At 46.1% G+C, this 23,457-nt stretch overlaps 1 protein-coding gene across 1 annotated transcript in view; it reads left to right on the top strand.

The window, feature by feature from the left end:
* Nucleotides 1-23,457, top strand: part of LOC106612626 (D4, zinc and double PHD fingers family 1) — a 47,093-nt gene that overhangs the window by 21,343 nt on the left and 2,293 nt on the right. Inside the window, exons 4-9 of the mRNA XM_014213966.2 lie at nucleotides 635-742; nucleotides 1,106-1,233; nucleotides 3,243-3,338; nucleotides 4,697-4,775; nucleotides 5,279-5,410; nucleotides 23,331-23,450. Coding sequence (XP_014069441.2) covers nucleotides 635-742; nucleotides 1,106-1,233; nucleotides 3,243-3,338; nucleotides 4,697-4,775; nucleotides 5,279-5,410; nucleotides 23,331-23,450 — 663 coding nt within the window. The remainder of the gene's footprint in view (nucleotides 1-634; nucleotides 743-1,105; nucleotides 1,234-3,242; nucleotides 3,339-4,696; nucleotides 4,776-5,278; nucleotides 5,411-23,330; nucleotides 23,451-23,457) is intronic.

Raw genomic sequence — 23,457 nt, 5'->3', positions numbered from 1 at the left:
GAGTGTGTGTCTGTGTGTTTCACAGTAGTGTGTGTCTGTGTGTTTCACAGGAGTGTGTGTCTGTGTGTTTCACAGGAGGTTGGTGGCACCTTATTTGGGGAGGACGGGTTCGTGGTAATGGCTGGAGCCCTAATCAGTGGAATGGTATAAAATACATCAGACACATGGTTGCCATGGTTATCAGGTGTTTGATGCCATTCCATTTGCTCCGTTCCAGACATTATTTTGAGCTGTCCTCCCCTCAGCAACCTCCACTGGTGTGTGTGTGTGTGTGTGTGTGTGTGTGTGTGTGTGTGTGTGTGTGTGTGTGTGTGTGTGTGTGTGTGTGTGTGTACAGTATGCCTCAGAGTTTTGAGTTTGTTGTGTATTTTGAGTGTGCGTGAGTGAGACTGTGTTGTTTTTACTGACATAAAAGACCGATAGAGGTATTGATTTGTCAAGCAAATAAACCTCAACCAAAGAATTATGTTTGCACCAAAAAATATCTATATTTTTGAAGTGGATATAAAATGATATTCACCCACAGAATCATTGCAAGTAGACAACATCATCGCCTTCACTCCTTCATCATAGCTGAGTCTGCATTAGCAGCTTTTCACATGACTTCATTCCTTTGGCGTTGTTTGGCCCCCAGGTTTGGCCCCAGGACAGTTGTATACTTACCCTGCCCGCTGCTGGCGCAAGAAGAGACGGCTAAACATTCTGGAGGACCCGCGCCTCGGACCCATCGAGTTTAAGATCGGTACGAGACAGACAGGAAAACTAGGAAAGGAGGATGGGGGGGGGGGCTGTAGAAGGACAGAGAAAAGCCTCTGTACAGCACAGGAGGCTGGTGGCACCTTCATTGGGGAGGACTGCCTCGTGGTAATGGCTGGAGTGGAATCAGTGGAATGGTATCAATACGTCAGACATGTCGTTTCCAGGTGTTTGATGCCATTCCATCCACTCTGTTCCAGACAGTATCATGAGCTGTTGTGTTATTCTGTCAGGGCAAAGTGATAGCTGGGGATGAATTGTAACATGTATTAGCAGGGGAAGGTTACTGTTATGTGTGTATCGGTGGGGGGTTACTAACGTACGGTATGGTGTGTGTGTGTGTGTTCAGACTACGAGGCGTCTCTGAAGAAGGAGGGGGGCTTGCCGGAGGGGCCGGTGTTGGAATCACTGCTCAGTGGAGAGACTCTGGACAAGAAGGTGGAGACCAAGGAAGAGGAACCTATGAGCGAGTGCCAGGTAAGAGGAGCTTAGAATCACTCATGGTGGCCCGCACACACACACACACACACACACACACACACACACACACACACACACACACACACACACACACACACACACACACACACACACACACACACACATGCACGCGCAAGTTCTAGTTTCCATCTCTCATGCTGTCTCCGAGCCTGCTGACGTGTTCCTCTAGCTCTTCACCTTGGAGATGCTGTGTAGTTTCTTTCTTCTCGTCTCTCTCTCTCTCCTCTCTCTCTCTCCTCTCTCTCTCCTATCTCTCCTATCTCTCCTCGTCCTCTCTCTCTTCTCTCTCTCTCCTCTCTCTTCTCGTCTCTCTCTCTCTCCTCTCTCTCTCTCCTCTCTCTCTCCTATCTCTCCTATCTCTCCTCGTCCTCTCTCTCTTCTCTCTCTCTCCTCTCTCTTCTCGTCTCTCTCTCTCTCTCTCTCCTCTCTCTCTCTCCTCTCTCTCTCCTCTCTCTCTCTCCTATCTCTCCTCGTCCTCTCTCTCTTCTCTCTCTCTCCTCTCTCTTCTCTCTCTCTCCTCTCCCTCTCCTCTCTCTCTCCTCTCTCTCTCTCTCCTCTCTCTCTCTCTCTCTCTCTCTCTCTCTCTCCTCTCTCTCTCTCCTCTCTCTCTGTCCTCTCTCTGTCCTCTCTCCTCTCTCTCTCTCCTCTCTCTCTCTCTCTCCTCTCTCTCCTCTCTCTTTCTCCTCTCTCTCTCTCTCTCTCTCTCTCTCTCTCTCTCTCTCTCTCTCTCTCCCTCCCTCCCTCCTTCTCATGGCTCTGTCTGTAGTATCAGGGACTCTGGTTGGCAGGGACACATCCCCTGCATCCATGACACACCCCCACTGGCAGAGTTCCTCTCCTCCTCCCCAGATAACGTGTGTGTTTTGGACAGAGACTGTGTGAGTGTGTGTTTAGGAGGGAGAGAGAGAGAGCGCTGATGTCTGTGTTTCTGAATCTGTGTGTGTGTGTGTGCCTGCTTCCTCTTCCGGATGAGCTGTCATCTCCTGTGTGTCTCCAGTCCCTACCCCACCTGCTCCAGACGTGACAGTCTTCCTTCCCTAAGGTCGACAATTAGCCAATTAGCACTTCAATAAATGGCCCACACAGCAAGCCCGGGGGTCCGCTGGTGTAGGCCTCTGACCCTGGGCCTCGCCTAGCTCCTGTACCCAGCAGGAAGCTAACACAGGAGGGCTTTGGCTTCCTCTTCCATTACAGCTTCTCTCCATATGCTCCTTTTAGAGTTTGTTCTTTTGTCACTTGTGACACTTGTTTTATTGTCACCTCTCTTTGTTATTTGTCAAGGATACTTTCACAGACCCATGTGTTGTACTTTCTATTTGCAGAATATGTTGATACTTTTTGCCGTTGAGAGGAAGTGTTTCTAGGAGTGAATGAATAATAGCAGTGTTCTCCTGGTCACTAGTAGTTGAAATGGGGGGGGGGGGGGGCACCCTTACTGGTCTAATTTATTGATTGTCCTGTGGACTTACTTTCTCTGTGTCTCTCTCTCTCTGTATCTCTCTCTCTCTCTCTCTCTCTCTCTGTATCTTTCTCTCTGTATCTCTCTCTGTATCTCTCTCTCTCTCTGTGTATCTCTCTCTGTGTATCTCTCTTTCTCTCTCTGTGTATCTCTCTCTCTGGGTATCTCTCTCTGTGTGTGTATCTCTCTCTCTCTCTCTCTCTCTCTCTCTCTCTCTCTTTCTCTCTGTATATCTCTCTCTGTGTATCTTTCTCCCTCTCTCTCTCTGTGTATCTCTCTCTCTGTGTATCTCTCTATTTGTTCTTGTCCCATGTATGACCTGGTCCCTGTTTTATTGTACTGTTATCCAGTTGCAGCACCAGGAATTCACTGGGGTAGCTGCACATTCTTTATTGGGGGGCTAGTAGAGGTGCTAGGCTTATTTTTGAGGGTGCTTCAGCACCGGCAAGCCCCTCCCTGGAGCTCCTCCCTGCTGATATCTCGTCTGAGCTGCTTCTCTGATGTTCTGGTATGTCTTCTGCTTCAGAAGCTGCTGGTCGGTGATTTCCCCCATGAACTGGAAGCGGAGGAGATGGAAGAGGACGTCCCCAAACGCAAGAACCGCAAGAACCGCGAAGGACGGGTAAGACAAGGGAAACGCACAGGAAGTTACAGCCATCTACTGTACCTGTATGTGGTCACTGCATAGGGCAACATGTTCCTCTCGCAAATACACAAGTTCTATGAGTTAATGCACATTTTACATAAATGGGAGATCTGAAACTTCCGCTTCCAATTGCATTGCATGTAGTGCGTATCCATGTGTATACCAAAACTGGTTCAACTAAACTTCCTTCTCACATTTTTCTCATATTGTAATTTCACTCCTCCTGTCTATTTGAAAAGTTACTGTATTTGAAATGTTACTGTATTTGAAATGTTACTGTATTTGAAATGTTACTGTATTTGAAATGTTACTGTATTTGAAATGCTACTTGTATTTCACCTATCCTCTCTTTTCTCTTTCAACTTCCCGTTAGCACTTTGTTATTTATCAAGAGAAGTAACTTATAGAAAAAACATTTCATGGAGGTAAAACAGCTGATCCATTCCCCTGAATGAGACAGTTACAGGCTTCCTCCCTCCATCCAGTTCCCTTCACATTTCACAGAGCTAGCTGACTCTCTTGTCTAGTACGTTGGCCCACTGCGAGTTATGCAAACTCCAGCCTCTCAAGTGGTGCTATCAATTCCTCATGGAAGCCCTCTCTCTCTCCTCCTGCTGGACTGAGATGGTGAGGGGAAGCATCGGCAACTCCTTAATCCATTCTAGCTCCTCTCCTCTGCTCTGGCTGGCTCTCTTCTCTCCTCTTCTGTTCTCTTCTCCTTCCAGCTCCTCTCTCCTGCCTGCTCCTCTTCTCTCAGGCAGTCAGCGGTACAGTAGCAGCCGTGCACTGAGTACCAAGAAGCCATCATTTATTTTCCCTCTCAGCTTTAAAGATAAAACAGATTCGCATTCATATCGCAGTTCACTATACTCAATTCGTACATTTTGGGAGGGAGGGTGGAAACAAGTTGTTATTGCAAGTGTATTAGTAGTGTATGAATTGTCATGTGGGCATTAGATACAGGACATTGTATGCACAGTATTTCGACATGCAGTGAGTTATCAGATCACGTACATGGATGCATTCTAAGTAACTCTTACTAGACGAGAAAGGCATCTCTCTCTCTCCGTCCTGTGTGAAGCCTCGCTGCAGGCTGTAAGACTGTATCTGTCATCCAAACAGCCACGTTGTTAATTGGAGCTTGAAGTTCCCTGGTAGGTGTCATCAACCCTGCCTGTCTGAGGAAAGAGTGATTAGAGTGAGGGGGGGGGCACCTGTTAAAGTAGCAGATGATTATGGTGTGTGTGTGTGTGTGTGTGTGTGTGTGTGTGTGTGTGTGTGTGTGTGTGTGTGTGTGTGTGAACTCCGTTCACCCGTCTGTGTTCTCGTTGCAGGCCTGTGGTGTAGGGGGTATGAGGAAGAGACAAGAACCCAGCACCATTGAGGACAGGGACAAGCCGTACGTCTGTGACAGTGAGTATCACACACGCGCACGTAAACACACACACACACTCGCGCGCGCGCACAGTCACACATACACACCATGTCTAAGAGCCATAGACAACATTCTTACTGCAGCCTAAACTACGCTGGCAAGCATATGGCTGCTGTCTCCACTCTGCACAAAGCAAGCAATTCTCTCACTGCCAGTGTTATGAGGACAACTCCTCTAGTGGGAATGAGAGCGCTGTTAAAGCTGCTAGAACAACGTTTAACGGGAACACTATAGAGCAATATATAGAGCAATATTCAAACTGAAACGGTGACATGGCATTAGCTCGTGATGGATACAGCATTCATTCATTGTGAGTATCTATTTTCAGTAGCGCACGATTGAATTCACTCATCTTTTACTGATAGATATGGCATAAGTATGTCATGCTGATTGTAATTGGGCTACATTTAGTTATGTCTCTTGATTTTGTGTGTGTGTGTGTGTGTGTGTGTGTGTGGTTGTGGTTGTGGTTGTGTTCCAGTCTGTGGGAAGCGCTATAAAAACCGCCCGGGCCTGAGCTACCACTACACTCACACACACCTAGCGGACGAGGAGGGAGAGGAGGACTCTGAGCGACACACCCTGCCCTTCCAGCGCAAGAACAACCACAAGCGTGAGTCCATGTGTTACAGTGTGTTCTACCCTGAGGCTGGCTGCTGCACTATGCCATGTGTTACAGTGTGTTCTACCCTGAGGCTGGCTGCTGCACTATGCCATGTGTTACAGTGTGTTCTACGTTCTACCCTGAGGCTGGCTGCTGCACTATGCCATGTGTTACAGCGTGCTCTACGCTCTACCCTGAGGCTGGCTGCTGCACTATGCCATGTGTTACAGTGTGTTCTACCCTGAGGCTGGCTGCTGCACTATGCCATGTGTTACAGTGTGTTCTACCCTGAGGCTGGCTGCTGCACTATGCCATGTGTTACAGTGTGTTCTACGTTCTACCCTGAGGCTGGCTGCTGCACTATGCCATGTGTTACAGCGTGCTCTACGTTTTACCCTGAGGCTGGCTGCTGCACTATGCCATGTGTTACAGTGTGCTCTACCCTGAGGCTGGCTGCTGCACTATGCCATGTGTTACAGTGTGTTCTACCCTGAGGCTGGCTGATGCACTATGCCATGTGTTACAGTGTGCTCTACGTTCTACCCTGAGGCTGGCTGCTGCACTATGCCATGTGTTACAGTGTGTTCTACCCTGAGGCTGGCTGCTGCACTATGCCATGTGTTACAGTGTGTTCTACCCTGAGGCTGGCTGCTGCACTATGCCATGTGTTACAGTGTGTTCTACGTTCTACCCTGAGGCTGGCTGCTGCACTATGCCATGTGTTACAGTGTGTCCTACCCTGGGGCTGGCTGCTGCACTATGCCATGTGTTACAGTGTGTTCTACCCTGAGGCTGGCTGCTGCACTATGCCATGTGTTACAGTGTGCTCTACTCTACCCTGAGGCTGGCTGCTGCACTATGCCATGTGTTACAGTGTGCCCGTTCTACCCTGAGGCTGGCTGCTGCACTATGCCATGTGTTACAGTGTGTTCTACCCTGAGGCTGGCTGCTGCACTATGCCATGTGTTACAGTGTGTTCTACCCTGAGGCTGGCTGCTGCACTATGCCATGTGTTACAGTGTGTTCTATTCTACCCTGAGGCTGGCTGCTGCACTATGCCATGTGTTACAGTGTGTTCTATGCTCTACCCTGAGGCTGGCTGCTGCACTATGCCATGTGTTACAGTGTGTTCTACCCTGAGGCTGGCTGCTGCACTATGCCATGTGTTACAGTGTGTTCTACGTTCTACCCTGAGGCTGGCTGCTGCACTATGCCATGTGTTACAGTGTGTTCTACCCTGAGGCTGGCTGCTGCACTATGCCATGTGTTACAGTGTGTTCTACGTTCTACCCTGAGGCTGGCTGCTGCACTATGCCATGTGTTACAGTGTGTTCTATGCTCTACCCTGAGGCTGGCTGCTGCACTATGCCATGTGTTACAGTGTGTTCTACCCTGAGGCTGGCTGCTGCACTATGCCATGTGTTACAGTGTGTTCTACGTTCTACCCTGAGGCTGGCTGCTGCACTATGCCATGTGTTACAGTGTGTTCTACCCTGAGGCTGGCTGCTGCACTATGCCATGTGTTACAGTGTGTTCTACCCTGAGGCTGGCTGCTGCACTATGCCATGTGTTACAGTGTGTTCTACGCTCTACCCTGAGGCTGGCTACTGCACTATGCCATGTGTTACAGTGTGTTCTACCCTGAGGCTGGCTGCTGCACTATGCCATGTGTTACAGTGTGTTCTACACTCTACCCTGAGGCTGGCTGCTGCACTATGCCATGTGTTACAGTGTGTTCTACCCTGAGGCTGGCTGCTGCACTATGCCATGTGTTACAGTGTGTTCTACGCTCTACCCTGAGGCTGGCTGCTGCACTATGCCATGTGCTACAGTGTGTTCTACCCTGAGGCTGGCTGCTGCACTATGCCATGTATTACAGTGTGTTCTACGTTCTACCCTGAGGCTGGCTGCTGCACTATGCCATGTGTTTCAGTGTGTTCTACACTCTACCCTGAGGCTGGCTGCTGCACTATGCCATGTGTTACAGTGTGTTCTACGTTCTACCCTGAGGCTGGCTGCTGCACTATGCCATGTGTTACAGCGTGCTCTACGTTCTACCCTGAGGCTGGCTGCTGCACTATGCCATGTGTTACAGCGTGCTCTACGCTCTACCCTGAGGCTGGCTGCTGCACTATGCCATGTGTTACAGTGTGTTCTACCCTGAGGCTGGCTGCTGCACTATGCCATGTGTTACAGTGTGTTCATTTTCTACCCTGAGGCTGGCTGCTGCACTATGCCATGTGTTACAGTGTGTTCTACCCTGAGGCTGGCTGCTGCACTATGCCATGTGTTACAGTGTGTTCTACGCTTTACCCTGAGGCTGGCTACTGCACTATGCCATGTGTTACAGTGTGTTCTACCCTGAGGCTGGCTGCTGCACTATGCCATGTGTTACAGTGTGTTCTACACTCTACCCTGAGGCTGGCTGCTGCACTATGCCATGTGTTACAGTGTGTTCTACCCTGAGGCTGGCTGCTGCACTATGCCATGTGTTACAGTGTGTTCTACCCTGAGGCTGGCTGCTGCACTATGCCATGTGTTACAGTGTGTTCTACGCTCTACCCTGAGGCTGGCTACTGCACTATGCCATGTGTTACAGTGTGTTCTACCCTGAGGCTGGCTGCTGCACAATGCCATGTGTTACAGTGTGTTCTACCCTGAGGCTGGCTGCTGCACTATGCCATGTGTTACAGTGTGTTCTACGTTCTACCCTGAGGCTGGCTGCTGCACTATGCCATGTGTTACAGTGTGTTCTACTTTCTACCCTGAGGCTGGCTGCTGCACTATGCCATGTGTTACAGTGTGTTCTACCCTGAGGCTGGCTGCTGCACTATGCCATGTGTTACAGTGTGTTCTACGCTCTACCCTGAGGCTGGCTACTGCACTATGCCATGTGTTACAGTGTGTTCTACCCTGAGGCTGGCTGCTGCACTATGCCATGTGTTACAGTGTGTTCTACACTCTACCCTGAGGCTGGCTGCTGCACTATGCCATGTGTTACAGTGTGTTCTACCCTGAGGCTGGCTGCTGCACTATGCCATGTGTTACAGTGTGTTCTACCCTGAGGCTGGCTGCTGCACTATGCCATGTGTTACAGTGTGTTCTACGCTCTACCCTGAGGCTGGCTACTGCACTATGCCATGTGTTACAGTGTGTTCTACCCTGACGCTGGCTGCTGCACTATGCCATGTGTTACAGTGTGTTCTACCCTGAGGCTGGCTGCTGCACTATGCCATGTGTTACAGTGTGTTCTACGTTCTACCCTGAGGCTGGCTGCTGCACTATGCCATGTGCTACAGTGTGTTCTACCCTGAGGCTGGCTGCTGCACTATGCCATGTGTTACAGTGTGTTCTACGCTCTACCCTGAGGCTGGCTACTCCACTATGCCATGTGTTACAGCGTGCTCTACTCTCTACCCTGAGGCTGGCTGCTGCACTATGCCATGTGTTACAGTGTGCTCTACGCTCTACCCTGAGGCTGGCTACTGCACTATGCCATGTGTTACAGCGTGCTCTACGCTCTACTCTGAGGCTGACTACTGCACTATGCCATGTACCCTCCGCTCTCATGTCACGTCAGAGCAACCCAAGCTAGATGCAGTATCCTACAGAATGTTCAATGTACTAGCATTTCTGTCTCTCTGCATGCCTGTCTGTGGTTCTGTTTGTCGAGCCCGGCCCTGAATTGGACGGTGTTAATTGGCTGAGCAGGGACATTGAGAGGAAGTGTGTGGGGGGGGGGGTCTTTTTTGTTCCCCTCTCTCCCCCGGCCCGTTCCATGTCCGAGGCTGGTCATTTACACTGAGCAAGGTTGCATCCCAAATAGCACTTTGTAGGGAATAGGGTGTCATTTGGGACGCTGACAGAAACACACCCTGTAGTCGTCCCCACATCAATGTCCTTGTAGAAAAATACCCATTTACCTCCTGGAGTTAATTGGCTGAGTGCTAGTTTAGATTGGCCTGTCTTAGTGGATTGTCCGTCACTGGGTCCTGGTGCTGATGCTTGCGTGCTCTGTGTTGTGTGTGTGTGTGTGTGTGTGTGTGTGTGTGTGTGTGTGTGTGTGTGTGTGTGTGTGTGTGTGTGTGTGTGTGTGTGTGTGTGTGTGTGTGTGTGTGTGTGTGTGTGTGTGTGTGTGTGTGTGTGTGCGCTGCAGTTTTAGGACTCTGCAGGGTGAAAGAGAAGACATTGGTTGCATTTGAGAGGTTTATTATCCTCCTCTCTTCTCCTCCTGCTACACACACACACACACACACACACACACACACACACACACACACACTCACACTCACACTCACACACACACACACACACACACACACACACACACACACACACACACACACACACACACACACACACACACACACACACACACACACACACCCACACACTCACACACACACACACACACACACACACACACACACACACACACACACACACACACACACACACACACACATACAAAACTCAATCCTCTTGTGAAATGAAAATAGAAGCCTATTGTGGGGGTGTGTGTGTGGGGGTGTTTCTATCTTATGGTTTTCCCGATATGCTAAGTGTCAAGTTGCAGATGCACCCCCTCCTTTATATTACACCATATATAATCATATTAATATGAATGGTTATAATGGGACAGGTCCATACATTATTCATGTAATATTCTTCCTAAAATATGGCTAGACTAGAGTCTGTAAGCCTGGTCCAGGCAAAGTTCAAGTAAAACTCCACCCAAAAAACTATCTTTTAGTATTTGTTTCAGTTGTCCATTGTTGATATAGTCCCAGAATGTTTTGCATGTCCGCAATCAAGTTTTCAAGACATATTTTGAAATGCAGAACTTTCAAAATGCAGAAACCCGAATGGAGTAGAAGATTTGCTGAAATCCTAAGTCTCTTTCTTCTTTTTATTTAGTTATTTTACCCCCCATCATTCTCTCCCTCTCTCCGTTTCCCATCAGTTTGATGAATGACAGATTATTCCACAAGGAGATGAGATTCTCTCTCTCCCTCTCCTCTTTCTCACAGTTTACCATGCTTTCTTTCTTTCCTTTCCCTCTTCTCTCTGACTCTCTCTCTCTCCATTTCTTTCTCTCTGCTTTTGTCTTATGATTTATCCATTGCTTGTTTTTTTCCTTCAATTTTTTATATATTTATTTCCATTGCAGGAGTGGAAGCCGATTGTTAAAATGAACTGCAGCATAAAAATTCATGGCTGCCTCTCGATTTTTTTTCTTCATAAAGTGACAGAGGCAGGGGGGGTGGGGGTGGGGGCTGGTTTTGGGCATTGATGTGACGGGGGATTGAGGAGGGGGAGAGGAGGGTGGGGTGTTGCTTTAGAGGTCGGCCCTCTGGTGTGCACCTGAAAATTGGTTTTGTGAGCAGAAAGAGTCAAGCCAGTTCTCGTTAAGTCCTCTCCCCAAAACAGAATTGAGATTCCGAGTCTGGTTTATCTGGACGGACAGACGGTCGGAGGAGTGAGAACAGGAGGGGGGATGGAGGGATGGAGGGGTGTAACATGTAATTGAGCCCTTTTGAAGGTCAGCGTCCTTTTGTTCCTGTTTTTCTTTTTCTATATTTATTTATTTAAAATTCTTTCCCAGTTTCACCTCGCTCACAAAATGGCTTCACTCGCCTTGCTCTGCCACTGTGAGAAGGAATCCTTGTGATCAGCTATAAGGACAAAATTAATTATGTATCAAACCTAAAATGGCGTCCTGGCTGTCTCTTTTCTCTTTCTCTTTTTGTCGCTCTCTCTGTCTGTCTGTGGGGTAGAATACTATATGTGGAATGAGATCTATGGAGTCTGGTGGTTGGTTCTGTTCCAGCATATTCACATGTGATGAAAGTCCTGCAGTAAGAGAGAGCGAGTGGTCTTTTTAATGAGAGTCTGGTGACAGTGACAGTGGAGGGCCTGAGCCACTGTGTCATTGTAGGGACGGCGAACGTTCAGGCAGCTGCACAGACACTATAGAAGCTTCAGTCTAGAGCGCCCAGTTCAATTGGATGTAATTGTTGCAATATTTTGTGAGTGGGCAACAGATACTATCATCCAAAATGGACAAATTGAATTATTTTGCCATATTAAATGATTTTATAATGCGCTAATGTGGACAGTTTGTGTTACTACCTTACACAAACTCACATTTACAATTGAGTGATTTTTACCTCAGATTGTTGATGTTAATATAACAGTTTATGGTCATCAAGATAAAACTAAATACATTTCTTTAAACAGATTAATATACTGAACAAAAATATAAACACAACATGTAAAGTGTTGGTCCCATGTTTCATGAGCTGAAATAATAAGATCCCATATGCACAAAAAGCTTATTTCTCTCAAATTTTGTGCACAAATTTGTTAACATCCCTGTTAGTAAACATTTCTCCTTTGCCAAGATAATCCATCCACCTGACAGGTGTGGCATATCAAGAAGCTGATTAAACAGCATGATCATTACACAGGTGCACCTTGTGCTGGGGACAATAGAAGGCCACTAAAAGGTGCAGTTTTGTCACACAACACAATGCCACAGATCTCACAAGTTTTGAGGGAGCGTGCAATTGGCATGCTGACTGCAGGAATGTCCACCAGAGCTGTTGCCAGATAATTGAATGTTCATTTCTATACCATAAGCCGCATCCAATGTCGTTTTAGATAATTTGGCAGTTCATCCAACCGGCCTGACAACCGCAGACCATGTGTAACCACGCCAGCCCAGGACCTCCACATCTGGCTTCTTCACCTGCGGGATCATCTGAGACCAGCCACCTGGACAGCTGATGAAACTGAAGAATATTTCTGTCTGTAATAAAGCCCTTTTGTAGGGGAAAACTCATTTCAATTGGCTGGGCCTGGCTCCCAAGTGGGTGAGCCTATGCCCTCCCAGGCCCACCCATGGCTGCACTCCTGCCCAGTCATGTGAAATCCATAGATTAGGGCCTAATTAATTTATTCCAATTGACTGATTTCCTTATACGAACTGTAACTCAGTCAAATCGTTGAAATTGTTGCATGTTGCATTTTATGTTTTTGTTCAGTATATATTTGGTTTGGTACCATTGATTTACTCATACGCACCTGTCCGTCGCATTATTTAAAACGCAGTTGTGAAATTCAAACTCAAATGGCAAGGGAAAATGGGGGCGCTCTCTTTATAAAATCCGCCGGCCACAAACAAATACGTGGATTTGACATTCACGCTATCACTCAAAGAGCCCTGTATCTATTTAGACCTACCCGTGGAGAGATGATTCAGTGAAATTATCCAGTCAGAAAAGTGTTGTATTTCCTTCTGCGTATTGGCCAGCTACTGTAAACATTGTCCCACAAGGAAATGAGTTGATAAAAACAGGTTCTCATCCATCGACAGGTATATCTAGTATACCCAGAGCACAAATGGCACATGTAGTGGCAGTGAATTGTCCCAGTACCATTGATTTCCATACAATATTGACTTGAGTGATTCATCTGCGCACGCTATTGATTACAGTAGAACAAGCTAATCAATTTTAGTCTGGAATGACCGCTTGGTAAATTTGATGCGTGAGAAGTTAAGGTACTAATTTAGCAATATACAAGTTATCTGAACACAAGTGTGTGTGTATATGTATAGGGAGTAATTGTATGTATTAGTCTTCAACATATCACAACTTTTTTCAGCATATTGATGTTGAATTTATTTGGACTTTTAAAACCGGTGTTTTGACACCCGGCTATACACAGTTGAAGTCGGAAGTTTACATACACCTTAGCCAAATACATTTAAACTCAGTTTTTCACAAATCCTGACATTTAATCCTAGTAAAAATTCCCTGTCTTAGGTCAGTTAGGCTCACCACTTTATTTTAAGAATGTGAAATGTCAGAATAATAGTAGCGAGAATGATTTATTTCAGCTTTTATTTCTTTCATCACATTCCCAGTGGGTCAGAAGTTACATACACTCAATTAGTATTTAGTAGCATTGCCTTTAAATTGTTAAACTTGGGTCAAATGTTTCAGGTAGCCTTCCACAAGCCTCCCACAATAAGTTGGGTGAATTTTGGCCCCATTCCTCCTGACAGAGCTGGTGTAGCTGAGTCAGGTTCATAGGCCTCCTTGCTCGCACAAGGTTTTTCAGTTCTGCCCACAAATTTTCTATAGGATTGAGGTTAGGGCTTTGTGTTGGCCACTCCAATACCTTGACTTTGTTGTCTTTAAGCCATTTTGCCACAACTTTGGAAGTATGCTTGGGGTCATTGTGCATTTGGAAGACTCATTTGCGACCAAGCTTTAACTTCCTGACTGATGTCTTGAGATGTTGCTTCAATATATCCACATGATATTCCTTCCTCATGATGCCATCTATTTTGTGAAGTGCACCAGTCCCTCCTGCAGCAAAGCACCCCCACAACATGATGCTGCCACCCCCGTGCTTCACTGTTGGGATGGTGTTCTTCGGCTTGCAAGCCTCCCCCTTTTTCCTCCAAACATAATGATGGTCATTATGGCCAAACAGTTCTGTTTTTGTTTCCTCAGACCAGAGGACATTTCTCCAAAAAGTACGATCTCCGTCCCCATGTGCAGTTGCAAACCGTAGTCTGGCTTTTTTATGGCGGTTTTGGAGCAGTGGCTTCTTCCTTGCTGAGCGGCCTTTCAGGTTATGTCGATATAGGTCTCGTTTTACTGTGGATATAGATACTTGTGTACCTGTTTCCTCCAGCATCTTCACAATGTGGGTGGCAGGTAGCCTAGTGGTTAGAGTGTTGGGCTAGAAACCGGAAGGTTGCTAGATCGAATCCACGAACTGACAAGGTAAAAATCTGTCTTTCTGCCCCTGAACAAGGCAGTTAACCCACTGTTCCTAGGCCATCATTGAAAATAAGAATTTGTTCTTAACTGACTTGCCTAGTTAAATAAAGGTAAAATATTTATTTTTTTAAATGTCCTTTGCTGTTGTTTTGGGATTGATTTGCACTTTTCGCACCAAAGTACGTTCATCTCTAGGAGACAGAACGCGTCTCCTTCCTGAGCGGTATGACGGCTGTGTGGTCCCATGGTGTTTATACTTGCGTACTATTGTTTGTACAGATGAACGTGGTACCTTCAGGCATTTGGAAATTGCTCCCAAGGATGAACCAGACTTGTGGAGGTCTACAATTCTTTTCTGAGGTCTTGGCTGATTTCTTTTGATTTTCCCATGATGTCAAACAAAGAGGCACTGAGTTTGAAGGTAGGCCTTGAAATACATCCACAGGTACACCTCCAATTGACTCAAATGATGTCAATTAGCGTATCAGAAGCTTCTAAAGCCATGATGTAATTTTCTGGAATTTTCCAAGCTGTTTAAAGGCACAGTCAACTTAGTGTATGTAAACTTCTGACCCACTGGAATTGTGATACAGTGAATTATACGTGAAATGATCTGTCTGTAAACAATTGTTGGAAAAATTAATTGTGTCATGCACAAAGTAGATGTCCTAACCGACTTGCCAAAACTATAGTTTGTTAACAACAAATGTGTGGAGTGGTTGAAAAATGAGTTTTAATGACTCCAACCTAAGTGTATGTAAACTTACGACTTCAACTGTATAAAAACAGGAAGCAGCAACAGTATAATTTTCAACTTATGTTAGAGGAATTTATAATTGTACATTTAACATTATTTTTCAACATTAATCAACTTAATCAGGTAGAAACTACTGAATGAACCCAAAAACTTGATATGATTTATTGATTTTGATGCTATTAGTGAAATATTGAAAAATGAATTTGTCCTGGCAAGTCATTGTGTCCGTACTGTAGCAGACAGGTACAGAACAGAGTAGCCTATAGAGGAGACTGAGTAGTGATACAGGCTGGGTTCAGAGCGAGAGAGGACATGGGTGGTGGGGGCGCGGCAGTACCGTCACGACAACACTGACCCTGAACATACAAAACACACCACCTGAACACACTACATGACCAGCATAGGCAGCCCCAGTTGCTCAGTCCTTTGCTTGCTGTAAACGGGGCTGGGACTTTGTCTACCAGATTGCCCCACCTTGGTAAGGAATGCCTCTTATTAGAGTGAAGACTATTCTGGCCTTTACCAAGTTAATTCTTCAACCTCGACCATCACCTTTAGCTGTAATTCTGATCTGGTTTCTTCCTGAACTTTCCACATGCTGGTGCCAGTACCGGTACACTAGCTTCCTACATAGCCAGACCAGCTCACGCTGCCTGCCGCCACTGCACTGCCTCCTCTACTGCAACAAAGCAGGAAGAGAAAACGGCTGTTGCCTAGCAATCCGGTTGCTATAGTGACAGGCTGGGTTCCCTCCTAAAGAGTATGTTGTTATGTACATTGAGTAGGGAGGGGAAGAGGGGAGGGAGTGAAATTTGGCTTTGGAGGGGTTGAAACGGAGGGGGCAGAGGAGTTCATTAAATGCAACAGAAAGAAGAAAGCGAGAGAGAGAGAGAGAGTGAGTGAGAGTAAAGAATTCTCTTTATGATTTATCATATATATTACCCCAGACAGGGAGAAGGCAAGCTGATATTGCACTGCTTCATTTGGTATTCTGTATTAACAGAGGAGAGGCTTGCTGGGTTAGGATTGGATCCTCAGTCATTTGGCCATCTTAGTATAACCCCCCCATCCTGCTCAGGAAAACGTGTCTGTCTGTCGGAGCCTAGACACAAACACCCTATATCTTACTAGGATGTCTTATATGTACTGTACTGTATACCTATGTTGCTGTCTAAATTCCAGCGTTTCCTCAGTATTTATTTGGTGGGTCAGACAATCGGACCTAACTGTGGCTAAGAGTCTGAGTTTAGGGGCTTTTTAAACAGGATTCTACATTGTAGAATAACAGTGAAGACATCAAAACTATGACCATTGGTCAAACAGCCCTTACACAGCCTGGAGGTGTGTTGAGTCATTGTCATGTTGAAAAACAAATGATAATCCCACTAAGGGCAAACCAGATGGGATGGTGTATCGCTGCAGAATGCTGTGGTAGCCATGCTGGTTAAGTGTGCCTTGAATTCTAAATAAATCACTGATAGTGTCACCAGCAAAGCATCCCCATACAATCACACCACCTCCTCCATGCTTCACAGTGGGAACCACACATGCAGAAAATAGGTCAAATAAAGAAAAACCCTTGAATGAGAAGGTGTGTCCAAACTTTTGACTGGTACTGTATATATAAATACATTTGTATGTATTGTTTGTGTATTTCCTACAGACAGAGGGAGCCTCTTATGCTGCCACAGAGGCTGACATAAAAAAATTTACCTGGCAAGTCAGTTAAGAACAAATTCTTATTTACAATGACAGCCTAGCTTACTGGGTTAACTGCCTTGTTCATGGGCAGAACAACAGATTTTTATCTTGTCGGCTCAGGGATTCGATCTTAAAACCTTTCAGTTACTAGTCCAACGCTCTAACCAGTAGGCTACCTGCTGCCCCATAGCGTGTGCAGGTCAGTGTGATTACAGTGCAGCCAAAGATCAAGTTTTATTATGCACCAAAATCTCCACCGTCCTCTCGCTTTCAATGTCATTCTGTTTCAGACCCACAATGCACTGGGACTTACGCAACCTGCTGACTGGACAGGGAAGAGAAACGAGCATTATATTGCATTGCATCTTGCTGGTGTGTTTGTGTGTGTGTGTGTGCATGTGTGTTTAATAGCGAGGAAGAGATAGAGAGTGGAAGAAGGAGGTGGAGACAGATGGTGTAGGTATTTGTGTGACAATAGACGATTGCAGAAAAAAAAATCTAATTTCCTCTGTGAAAGAGAGAAGCACAGACAGGATGAGAAAGAGGAAACGTTCCTCATGAGATATCTCATCTGTGACTGACACTTTTCGTCTGACTGACTCGGTCTCTCTCCCTGCATAATACTGGATCCATTGTCTCTCTGTGTGTGTGTGTGTGTGTGTGTGTGTGTGTGTGTGTGTGTGTGTGTGTGTGTGTGTGTGTGTGTGTGTGTGTGTGTGTGTGTGTGTGTGTGTGCGCGTGTGTGTGTGCGCGCGTGTGTGTGTGTGTGTTAGCGCCACAGTTATGGATGATGATCATCATGAAAATAAAGGAACCGTCATGAACTTTTTTTTTATTTTTTATAACTGCTTACTGAAGACTGGACGGCCGGGCATTTCTGCTGTAACATGGACTACAACGTGATGAAACTTTGTTGCTCCCTGCTGAAATAAGCAAGGTGTTATATCAAACAAGTCTACGGTTGCCCAGCTCAAGCTTATATCATCAAACTCATGAAAACGTTGCCATTTAAGGTACACTACCGTTCAAAAGTTTGGGGTCGCTTAGAAATGTCCTTGTTTTTTAAAGAAAAGCACATATTTTGTCCATTTTAAAATAACATCAAGTTGATCAGAAATACAGTGTAGACATTGTTAATGTTGTAAATGACCATTGTAGCTGGAAACGGCAGATTTTTTTTATGGAATATCGACAAAGGCGTACAGAGGCCCATTATCAGCAACCATCACTCCTGTGTTCCAATGGCACGTTGTGTTAGCTAATCCAAGTTTATCATTTTAAAAGGCTAATTGATCATTAGAAAACCCTTTTGCAATTATTTTAGCACAGCGGAAAACTGTTGTCCTGATTGAAAGAAGCAATAAAACTAGCCTTCTTTAGACTAGTTGAGTATCTGGAGCATCAGCATTTGTGGGTTTGATTACAGGTTCAAAATGGCCAGAAACAAATAACTTTCTTCTGAAACTCGTCAGTCTATTCTTGTTCTGAGAAATGAAGGCTATTCCATGCATGAAATTGCCAAGAAACTGAAGATCTTGTACAACGCTGTGTATTACTCCCTTCACAGAACAGCGCAAATTAAATAGTACCCGCAAAACACCAGTCTCAACGTCCACAGTGAAGAGGCGACTCCGGGATGCTGGCCTTCTAGGCAGAGTTCCTCTGTCCAGTGTCTGTGTTCTTTTGCTCATCTTAATCTTTTCTTTTTATTGGCCAGTCTGAGATATGGCTTTTTCTTTGCAATTCTGCCTAGAAGGCCAGCATCCCGGATTCGCCTCTTCACTGTGGACATTGAGACTGGTGTTTTGCGGGTACTATTTAATGAAGCTGCCTGTTGAGTACTTGTGAGGCGTCTTTTTCACAAACTAAACACTCTAATGTACTTGTACTCTTGCTCAGTTGTGCACCGGGGCCTCCCACTCCTCTTTCTGTTCTGGTTAGAGCCAGTTTGCGCTGTTCTGTGAAGGGAGTAGTACACAGCATTGTACGAGATCTTCAGTTTCTTGGCAATTCCCCACATAGAATAGCCTTAATTTCTCAGAACAAGAATAGACTGACGAGTTTCAGAAGAAAGTTGTTTGTTTCTGGCCATTTTGAGCCTGTAATCGAACCCACAAATGCTGATGCTCCAGATACTCAACTAGTCTAAAGGAGGCCAGTTTTATTGCTTCTTTAAAATCAGAACAACAGTTTTCAGCTTTGCTAAGATAATTGCAAAAGGGTTTTCTAATGATCAATTAGCCTTTTAAAATGATAAACTTGGATTAGCTAACACAACGTGCCATTGGAACACAGGAGTGATGGTTGCTGATAATGGGCCTCTGTACGCCTATGTTGATATTCCATAAAAAATCTGCCATTTCCAGCAACAACAGTCATTTACAACATTAACAATGTCTACACTGTATTTCTGATCAATTTTATGTTATTTTAATGAACAGAAAATTGGCTTTTCTTTCAAAAACAAGGACATTTCTAAGTGACCCCAAACTTTTGAACGGTAGTGTAAATGTACAATTATATTCATACTCGTGTATTAATTTACTTCTACCTGATGCCTGTCATGAAGGTTTTTGATTGTGTTTTTTTTTATACTCGAAAACCTTAATCGATGAATACAAATATAATTGTACATATCTTAAATGACCCTGTTTTCATGAATTTGATGATATAAGCTTGACACCCATTCAAAAACAGTACGGGACTTTCATAGGGTATAGCAGAGGAGAGGAGAAAATGTGTGGAAAACAAAAAAACTATAACTGTCATCCAAAATGCCATGACCGTCACAGCCCTAGTGTGTGTATGCATTGGATGAGAGCTGATACTGAAGGATGGATTGGGGGCAAAGGGACTCTCATTCGTCACGTTAAAGAGAGGGGGTGGGGGTTGGGAGTGGAACAAGCCTTTAAAAGTTATTATGCAAAGACGTGCTGGCTATAAATCTTGTGTGTTTGTGCGTGCGTTTGTCTCGGTGTGTGCTTGTGCGTGTGTGCGTGTATTGTCTGTGAATGTGAGTGTATGTATACATTATATTAGTGTGTATCTGTATGTGTGTGTATGTGTGTCCTGGTGTGGTGCTCGCCTCATTAAGCAGCCTGGCGACAGGAGTGCAGAGTGTGCGTTTTCAACCTGATGCTTTGACACAGCAGCAGCCATGTCTTCACTTCCCTCTCCTCTTCGTGTTCTGCCCTTCCTCTCTCCTCTTCCTCATCATCTTCCTCTCCTCTTCCTCTCCCCTCTTCCTCCTCATCTTCCTCTCTCCTCTTCCTCCTCATCTTCCTCTCCTCTTTCTCCTCATCTTCCTCTCTCCTCTTCCTCCTCATCTTCCTCTCCTCTTTCTCCTCATCTTCCTCTCTCCTCTTCCTCCTCATCTTCCTCTCATCTTCCTCCTCCTCTCCCCTCTCCCTCTTACTCCTCATCTTTCTCTCTCCTCTTCCTCCTCATCTTCCTCCTCATCTTCCTCTCATCTTCCTCTCCCCTTTTCCTCCTCATCTTTCTCTCTCATCTTCCTCTCTCCCCTCTTCCTCCTCCTTTTCCTCCATCCTCCTCATCTTCCTCTTTCCTCATCTTCCTCTTTCCTCGTCTTCCTCTCTCCTCTTCCTCCTCATCTTCCTCTCCCCTCTTCCTATTCCTGTCCCCTCTTCCTCTCCTCCTCCTCTCTCCTCTTCTGTTCTATTTGCTCCCCTGCCATGCTGGAATGTGTTTTGTGTTGTGGGGAAGGCAGTGTGCAGGTGAGACTAGGAGCTGATCTGTGTCCCTGTTTGTATGGTCTGTTCAAAGTGACATCATGGACAGCATCATCACTGGTTAACCCTAGACTAGTAGGATTCCTTTAGTGAAACCCTGTTTTATTGTCAGGTGCAAAACCACACTAACTAAGCTAAGCTATCTAATAGTTGGCCCTGTGTATGAGTTTCAGCTCATTGGGCTGTATGTTTGGACCTGTGTGAATAGGTTTATGTTCATTGTGCTGTAAGTTTGGACCTGTGTGAATAGGGTTATGTTCATTGTGCTGTATGTTTGGACCTGTGTGAATAGGTTTATGTTCATTGTATGTTCAGAAAACAGAGTGAATAGACATGGGTGAGAGAGCAAAAGAAGGAATGAAAGTGTGGAGGAGAGTGAGAAACATAGAGAAAGTGAGAACAGGCAACAGGTGCTTGTGGGTATTCCTGCGGAAGTGCTAATTCGATAAGGCTGTGGCCACTTTATCGACCAGCCAGTGCGGTATGGCTCTTAGGCTAGAGATTGTGCTAGAATGAGATTGTGAAAACTCCAGCAGTAGGCTGTATTGAGAATGAGGGAGTGAGAAAGGGAGAGTGAGTTGGAGAGAAAAAGGAGAGCGCGGTGTGTGAGAGAGAGAGAGAGAGAGAGAGAGAGAGAGAGAGAGTTGGAGAGAGATCGGGAGAGTGAGAGATTGGAAAAGAGGAAGAGAGAGGGGATAGAGAGAGGGGAGAGGAAGAGGGGTAGAGAGGCTTATACTTAGAGAGAGAGATAGGTAGGCGAAGAGAGGGGAGAGAGATAGGGGGAGAGAAAGCGAGAGAAGGGAACGGAAGGGAGGGGGGAGATATGAGGGGGGGTGTTTGAGGATTCATCTCTCTCCCCTAATTCCCAGTGGGTTCCGAGACACACTTAAAAGCTGTGAAGTGTGCTGTTCTGCCTGTATTCTCCCAGTAATTGGAGGGGTGTTACAGGAAAGGTGGAGCTGGAGTTGAGACGGAGGGAGGGAGGTGTGTATCACCCTTGACAACCTCAGGAACGTGCTACTGCTCTCGCACATGTTCTTTGTCTGTCTGCCTGTCTGTCTCTCTGTCTGGTTTGGTCTGTATGTCTCTGTCTCTCTGTCTGGTTTGGTCTGTATGTCTCTGTCTCGCTCTTCCTCTCGCTTTGCTGTCTTGCCTCTCCCTCCCACCCTCGCTTTCTCCGTCTCCCTCCCCTCTCTCGCTCTCTTTTTCAATCCCTCTCTCTCTTTCTCTCTGTCCGTCTCAAGGATATACTACCTTAGGTTAGCGTCTCAGACTTTAAGCATGGCCACAGGCATTTAATCATCGATGGGCTTTCCTTTCTGAGCAGGCAGGCCAGCGGGCAGCCTTCTCACTCACAGATGTGTCAGGGCTTGCTGATTCACTCTCAAGGGTCCTCATAGCCTCACGGTCTGCAGAGCCCGAGAGCAGCACTGTTTGTAGTATGTGCCGTTTGGCATATATTTTTATGTAACTGTGTGTGTATATACAGTTTTGCCCATCAGGGACAGTGGTAAAGCAGAGTCAGCGGTAGTCTGTTGAAATAAAAGACATAGAGAGCCAAAGGCTTTTTTTTGTTTCTTAAACTCAAAGTGACATATTTAATGAATTAACCTACATGCATAAAATATGTACATATTGTATGTAGTCCATACATACCTCTGTGCCCAAGTGGCAAGTGTTGTAGAGGAACATGGGGATAGTGGCATGTTTGCCACAGTCCCCTGATTGTACGTAATGTACCACTCCACTGTACAACACCTGCTCAACATTATACAATCCAGTACAGAGCTGCCTGGCTGGCTGCTGCGCTGGTACCATGGACAGCTCCTCTCCTATTTTCTGCTACCCCCCCATTCTGATCAGTTTTTTTTTCCTTTTTTTTCTAGGGATTATAGACCAGCCCTCTGGAGTAGAAAACTCAATCTCCCCTCCACCCCTCCCCCAGCCACAATCCACCCTGTGCTGGATTAATGAGGGCCCTGGCTCTCCAAATCACACACCACACAGCCACTGATTACTCCACCATGAACACTGCTGTGTGTGCGTGTGGGTTCATGTATTCCAGATGAATTCCTGTGTGTGTTGTCTAGTATACTGTATGTCGGTTTGTCTTCATCTGTCTTACATGCGCCACTGGTGAGTCATTGTGATGTTCCTGTCCATTGCATTACATCTTAATACAGGAAAAAAGGACATATACAAATAGACTGTCCTGGTTACGTGATCAGATCTATTAAAGGTATTATGCAATCGACTGCAGTCAGTGAGACCGAGAGGATGCATGCAGGGAGACTTTCTTCTCCTTTAATGGTTATTCTAAAATGGCTTCCCACCGCGCACCTGCCGCTTGACGCACAGCAGGTCTGTACCAGCCCCCCCACCACTCCTTTGACAATATTAAACAGACCCCTGGGCCTCCCAATGGATTTCCCTCCTCGTCTTCCTCCTCCCTTCCCTGGCTGAGCACGAGCTGGCGAGTTCCAGGCTTTTACCAAAACCAACATATGGAGGAGGGAGAGTCTTATCCAGCTGGGATGCTCTGCAGTCTGGCTGGCTGGAAGTCTCATATTCGCCATCTCACTCAATGTTTCCTGTCTCTGCCTCTTTCCCTCGGTATTGCTTTCTCTCTCTCTCTCTATCTTCCTCTTTCCCTCTCCAAACCAGCGATGTTCCTCCGACATCAGTCTAGTTCTAAGCCTGTTGAGTCCTCAGCTCTACACCAGCTTCAGTAGCAGGTCATCAGTAACCACAGACCACAGCCATAGACTCAGTGCTCTAGGTCTGTGCTCAATGGAGCTTCATACAAATGCTGGATCAAAAAATAGAGCATAGAATATAAGAGTAATATGCAGCTTTTCTGTAAGAGAACGTTTGTTATGGAAAGAGCTCTATCGTATGTAGCCGTTCCACCTGTGTGATTTCAGCTAAGAAAGCTGCAGACGGGTCGGTCATCCCTAACGGCTACTGTGACTTCTGCCTGGGCGGCTCCAAGAAGACCGGCTGTCCCGAGGACCTCATCTCCTGTGCCGACTGTGGACGCTCAGGTACGGT

The sequence above is a fragment of the Salmo salar genome, chromosome ssa09 (assembly GCF_905237065.1).
Source record: "Salmo salar chromosome ssa09, Ssal_v3.1, whole genome shotgun sequence".
NCBI lineage: Eukaryota > Metazoa > Chordata > Actinopteri > Salmoniformes > Salmonidae > Salmo > Salmo salar.
The sequence above is the reverse complement of the archived record's forward strand: the minus strand, read 5'-3'. Positions and strand labels throughout refer to the sequence as shown.